Source organism: Elephantulus edwardii, unplaced genomic scaffold (assembly GCF_000299155.1).
Source record: "Elephantulus edwardii isolate Elephantulus edwardi_28Jun2011 unplaced genomic scaffold, EleEdw1.0 scaffold00363, whole genome shotgun sequence".
Taxonomy (NCBI): Eukaryota; Metazoa; Chordata; class Mammalia; order Macroscelidea; family Macroscelididae; genus Elephantulus; species Elephantulus edwardii.
This window is the reverse complement of record NW_006400113.1, coordinates 795,736-802,203: the sequence shown is the minus strand read 5'-3', so window position 1 is coordinate 802,203 and position 6,468 is coordinate 795,736. Positions and strand designations below refer to the sequence as shown.

The 6,468-nt window shown below is 36.3% G+C and overlaps 1 protein-coding gene across 1 annotated transcript in view; it reads right to left on the bottom strand.

Moving 5' to 3' along the window:
* Positions 1-1,019: 1,019 nt before the first annotated feature.
* The window catches only part of PM20D2 (peptidase M20 domain containing 2), a 31,939-nt gene continuing 26,490 nt past the window's right edge, over positions 1,020-6,468 (bottom strand). Inside the window, exons 5-7 of the mRNA XM_006902069.1 lie at positions 4,534-4,669; positions 1,498-1,605; positions 1,020-1,174 (exon numbers count right to left, since the gene is read on the bottom strand). Of these exons, the coding sequence (XP_006902131.1) occupies positions 1,020-1,174; positions 1,498-1,605; positions 4,534-4,669 (399 nt within the window). The remainder of the gene's footprint in view (positions 1,175-1,497; positions 1,606-4,533; positions 4,670-6,468) is intronic.

The window sequence follows — 6,468 nt, the reverse complement described above, 5'->3', positions numbered from 1 at the left end:
AACATTTCTATACTCTAAAATATTTGTCTTACCAGATGTTTCCCCATCTTTTTTTAATCATGTTCAAGTAATTCACACTAATATAATAATCATGAAAACATACAGTAATTTTTAATTCATACTGGGCTTTAAAGAAGCATAGAACTATTTATTGTAGAAAACTTCAATACGGTCAAGGCTCCAAGGATGACTTTGAGTGGCTGCTCTTGAGTCAGGTACCACTCACACTGATCCTATGTGCAACAACAGAAAAACACTGCCTAGTCTTGCCTCATTTGCAAAGGCTGAGTAGTAACCTTAACAGTGCTGTTAGGTGGAGACCAGTTTTAAGACATTAAACATTCAAGATAAGCAGGGCTTGGTGAATAACCATTATTTCTTTCATCAAATGCTTCTAGAACACACTGGACTATAAGCAAATTGTTATAGGAAGAGCCCAATCTTATGTTATTTCCACTATAGTAATATTGAGTTAGGAAGAGCACTTCAACACCACGCTGCTTCCTTTAAATGATAGGACTAAAGAGATGTTTTGAGTTTTGAGTTGTTTTCTGCAAGCATATCTGGTTAAAAGTCTACGTTTATTATAAGTGAAGAGATTCTACATCAAAATGTATAGTCAGGTATTCAGAAGGAATTTTGCCTGAATTTAAAACTTCAATATAAAATGTTTTTTCTGAAACACCAAAATCTTTCACTCACATATATTCTAAAGATAAGGTTTTATATCTCTTATAATCTTTTTAAATACCCCTACACAGCACATAAATTTGTAAAATATTATCATTGATAACCCAGGTAACACTGACAGTGTTTAAGAAATTCTACTCCATATTAGTTTCTGTTAACAATTAGATCAGAATTCCATCAACTACAGATTTGCCAAAATTTTTGTCACTTTTTAGGTAAGAATTTGACTCTTTTCTGATTAAACCATCAAATGCTCCCTTCATTAAAAATGCTTAAGGGAAAGAAATCAGCATCTCTCAGTAATTTGTAAGTGGCTCCTAAATCTTTCTTTAATTCTTTATATCTCGAAATTCCTCTTCTTGAAGTTGCAATCTGAAGTCCTCTTTTACATTCTCTAGCAATTCTGGTTTAAAGATTACATCTAGTGCGGTCATGGCTAAAGCTTTGGTTGTGCGTAAAGTGTAGAACTGAGCTTCCTGGGCTCCTGAAAGGTAAAGAAAAAGAAATTAAAACACCTCCACATTTATACAAATAAATTAGTTCATTTCCTAGGTTAGTTTTCAATATCTAATTTGGGTTTGGGTTTGTTTTATATATATATTTGTCGGAGCATGTTATTTTATTTTTTAATTTTATTTATTCATTGCTGTACATTTCTCCCCAATATGTGTCTTCAAATTCTAACCACAATATAGTATTTTCTGAAGTGATGTCAGGTAATAAGAATAGATTAAAGTAAGCAGTTAGAAAGGCAACTTCTATTTGCTATTGGACAAAGAGAGGGCCCATGCGACAGCATTTCCTTACCTGCCGCTTCAGTATATCTTTCAGTATGATTGAGGGCATCAGAGCCAATGTAAAAATATGGATGAATTCCAGGAACCACAAAAGTAACATTTCCAAAATCTGTAGATCCTTAGAACACATAAAGTAAGAAAAGTATATCTGATCAATATTTCTGAACTGTAAAATTATAACCAAGTGGTACCTTTGGTTCTAGTTATATACCTTGGTAGACGAGATCTCTAGAAGTAAGCCTGTCGGAAAGCTGTTCACATGCTCCTGCTTTACCATCCAACGAGACCTCAATCTATTTAATCTTCCTCACATCCATTAGTCATTACAGCAGCCCTTAAAAAAGTCAAACACTTGTCCTTGCCAAATCTCATGGTTAAGTTTAGCCTCTACCTTACCATCTCTCAGCAGCACTCCATACTCTAGGCTAACGCTTCCTTTTAATACAGCACTTGCTTGCTTCTGCATTTTTTTGTCTCTTTAAGGTAGAGCCTTCTCTGTCCATGAAATATTAAATTCTCAATATTCCATTTCAGGTCCTTTCCTCTTCTCTCTCCACATTCCCCTCTCTAGATTTTTTTTGTTCCTATTGATTACTTCAGATTCTATTATCTCAAATATATTCTCAGTCTTTTCTAAGCTCCATGTTTGTATATTCAAGTGCAAGTGTGACATCTGCTCTTGGATGTCTTCAAAGAGTATCACACTTAATATAAGCCAAACCGAATTCCATGGTCTTACTCTCCAACTAGACCCGATTTTTTCCCCCTCTAACCTAACCCACTGTCCTTTCAACAATGAACTCAAACCAGGTGCCATCCAGCTGATTCTGACTCCCAGCCATACTGTGTGTATCACAAAGAACTGTGCTCCTAGAGTTCCTAATGTTTGATTTCCAGCAGACCTTTCTTCTGAGAGCCACCATGTGGACTAGATCTTCTAACCTTTACCTGAGCAGCTGATGACAGTAATCATTGGCAACATCTAGGGACTGTTGTCAATATTTTCCAAATTATCTCAGAATCCTGTACTTTCTCATCACCAACACTTGGCCCCAATTAGTTTGAGCCATCATCATCTCTCACCTGAACTCCTAATAACTGTTCTACACCAAATATTTTTACAATTTTCACAGGATCTACAGGTCTGAAGTGGTATGACTCCAATCATCTTTCCAACATGCTCTCTTATGATGTCATTGCTTACTTTCTCTACTCCAGTCAACTCTGAACACTTGTTAAGCTTGCTCTCGAACCAAGACCTTTGCACATGTCCTTTCTCCCCTCTTCACCTACTTACCTCCTACTCTTATTTAGATCCATTTTAAGTTTCCTTAACAAATTCTTATTTCACCTTCTTGTAAGGTCAAATTCTTCTAGCATAAGTCTAACAGAACTGTATTACACTCATTCACACCATTTTTCAGATTTTTCTATTTACTGGATTATGCGGCTCACGTCTGTTTCCCTAAACAGATGACTTAAACAGTATTTTCAAGTATCAAATGACTGGCAAATGTTTATTGAGTACCTAAGAGTACAAATAATGCTTACTCAATAAGTATTTCTTGAATGCCTACTATCTGCTACACACTGTGCCAGCAATACTAGACCACAAATATGGGTGCTAAAAGTGAAAAAGGCAAAATATGAAACAGCAGCTTACAATGTATTTAAAATTACCACTGTCAAATGTCAAATGCTTCACAAGTTTTCACATTAATATTTCGAACAATGTCCATTTCATAGTAACATGGAAAAACTAATGCTTACAGATATTAAACAACTTATGCTCATAGTCTCAAAATGACTAGTTTATAATAAAGCCAGGCTGAAGACAGACTCTGAACCCAGGAAATGTGGCTTCTGTGAAAATGTACTACTTAAAGAGACAGTTCACGAAGCACTTCACCATGAGAGAATTGGCTCCAAGAATGCAGGAATACAGTAGTAGCTTGTTGCATATTTAAAGATCTTACTGGTAGAGTTAGAATCTTATATTGACAATTATATCCAAAGTATACTGCTGCTGTTGCCTTCAACTCATCATGACCCTATGTACAACAGCTCTGAAGCCTGCCCTCTCGGCCAGTCTCATTGACTCAGACACACTCAGTGCCCTCGTTACTCTATCAATGCATTTCATCCAGGATCTTTCTCTCTTGCACTGTCCCTCCATCCTTCTGAGCATGATGTCCTTTTCCAAGGATTGGTTCCTCCTGGTCACAGGCCCAAAGTATGTGAGATGGAACTTGGAACTTCAGAATCCTAGTCTCCAAGGAGAAAATCAGTTTTGCCTTCTCCAAGATAGATCTATTTGTTTTCTTGGCGGTCCATGGAATGTTCAAGACTCTTCTCCAGCACCACAATTTGAAGAATCAATTCGTATAGCCACTTTATAAGTCATGTCAATTCTAATTCACAGCAATTATAGGCACAGCACAACAAAACAATGAATGGCTGGTCCTCCACCATCCACAAAACAAGTTGCTATGTTTGAGCAGTTTGACCCTTTTTTCTCCTGAGTAGCAGGGGAAGAGCTGGAAGGCCTCTGGGAGCACAACTCCTAGGGACTAGGCTACCAGAGCTCCAAATTCTTTAAAGAGAAAGAATTTTAAATAATTCTAAAAGTACATTTAGGATTATTTCAATTACAACAGTTGTCTTTCAACTGTTAAAATGGTTTGCATAACTCAGTAGTTACTTTAGTGTGTAGACTGAGAAAAAACTAAAATTTGTTTTCATTTTTGATGACTCACATAAAAATTAAAACTAAGCAAACTTAAACAGTAGAAATACTTAAAATATAGAGCAAAAAGTAGGCTAGTTACTTGTGAAACAATTTAGCTCATATGCCATTCACTCAGGGAAATTTTGTTAAGTTTCTTGCCTTTGACCATTGTTGTTCATTACATATGTGGAAAGCACTGGATAACTATCAGCATTTTAGCCCTCATATCATCAGGTATTTCAGTCATTTAAACCATCAACCAAAGATGGTGTTTCTATACTTCAAATAGCTCAATATATAAAGAAAGAACCTTGTTACCTGATGGCATATTCAGCATTGTATCTTCTGAAATGAATTCTATTCCCAGCTTTTCCCCATTTTCCATATAAGCTTTCCGTAGGCTTTTATTGGGAAGAACATTGTAATAATCATGTGCTCCACTTTCCATTTCTACCTATTAAAAAAATGATAAAACAAAATTTGAGATAAAAAGCCTCAAATAATTATCAAATCAATGAAATGACGATTAAAAGGAAAACATTTTGCTTCTGGATGTAAACATGCTCAAATATCTTTTTTTTTTTTTTAAAGAAAAAAAAGGTATTTTCTACAGCAAGAATTCCCAGGATTCTCTCTCCTTTTTATCATACATGCACCAAAACACAAAGTGCCACCAAATCCTATTAGCCTATGCACCTCAACTTAAGCTAGACTGTGGAACAGAGTTCGAAATCTCATTTTAACCAGTACCCTCAATAAGTCTCATGAAAGTAGTCCTAAAACCCTTCTCTGAGTAACAATGCTCTAAATTATAGCCTCCAAAATAGAGAAATTAAGCTTTGCTAATATTCAATATGCAAAGTCCATATCCACCCCTCCTCCACCCATCAAACTGTGCAACCCTATGATTAAGACTCCCCCCTCCCCACCACCCTCATCTCTCTGTTCCTCCCCTCCCCGCCTTGGATCCTCATACTCATTCTATAATAATGGTCTTAATACAGTATTTGTCTTTTTGAGACCGAGTTAGTTCACTTGGCCTAATGCTCTACAGGCCCTCCCAAGTTAGGTAGTTAATTTACAAAATCATTGCTGCTGTGTGCTGCACAGTATTTCATCACGTGAATGTACCATAATTACTCAATCCATTCGATTGTGGTTGGACATTGTAGAACTTCTGGTTACCAGACAATAACTTTACTACTGCATCAACAACATCCTCTAAAAACACACAGAAGCAGTTTATATGTGCTCCAAAACTGAAATTCACTGCTGTTAAGTCACTGCCAGCTCAGAGAAACCCTGTGAGACAGGGCAGAATTGCTTCCTAAGGGTGCTAAGGTTATAAAGCTTCATAAGAGCAGACTGCAACATAATCTGATTAGCAGCCTAGTACTCTAACCACTGTGCCACAGGACTCATTTATATGTGTCCAATAAAATGGATATACAAATGAAGGTTTTTTAAATTAAACCAATAATGAACAGGATTCCCTCTGACTAAATACCAATAACAGAAGCAAAAGCCAATAACAAAATTGCAGATGGCATTTCTCCTATTCCTAGCAACATGTCAGGTGACAATGATAACCTAACTGGATTCTCGCAAATCAGTCAACAGGAGAAAATAGTAAAAGATCATTTAAAATAAATATATAAATATGCAATGCTAATTAATAGATGATTTCTACCAAGTTTTATACTCGGAGATTGATCGAACATGCAATCAAGGTGCACTGATAATAATGAGTGACTGGAATGCAAAAGTTGGGAACAGAGAAGAAGATTCAGTAGTTGTAAAACATGGACTCGGTGACAGAAATGAAGCTGGAGATAGAATGATTGGATTTTGTACAATCAATGACTTATTCGTTGCAAATACGTTTTTTAAGAAACATAAATGCAGATTATACACATGGATTTCACCAGATGGTATGCACAGGAATCTGACTGATTACATATGCGGAAAGAACCGCTGGAGAAGCTCAATATCAGCTGTGAAAACTAAGCCATGAGCTGATTGAGGAACATACCACCAACTAATCATATGCAAATTCAAGCTAAAGTTGAGGAAAATTAAACCAAATTCACGGGAACCAAAATATGACTTTGAGTTAATTCCACCTGAATTTCAGAACCATGTCAGGAACAGGTTTGAGGCCTTGAACACTAATGAGTGAAGACCTAATAATGAGTTGTGGGAAGATGTCAAATGTATCATCCAGGAAGAGTGCAAACAGTCATTACAAAGACA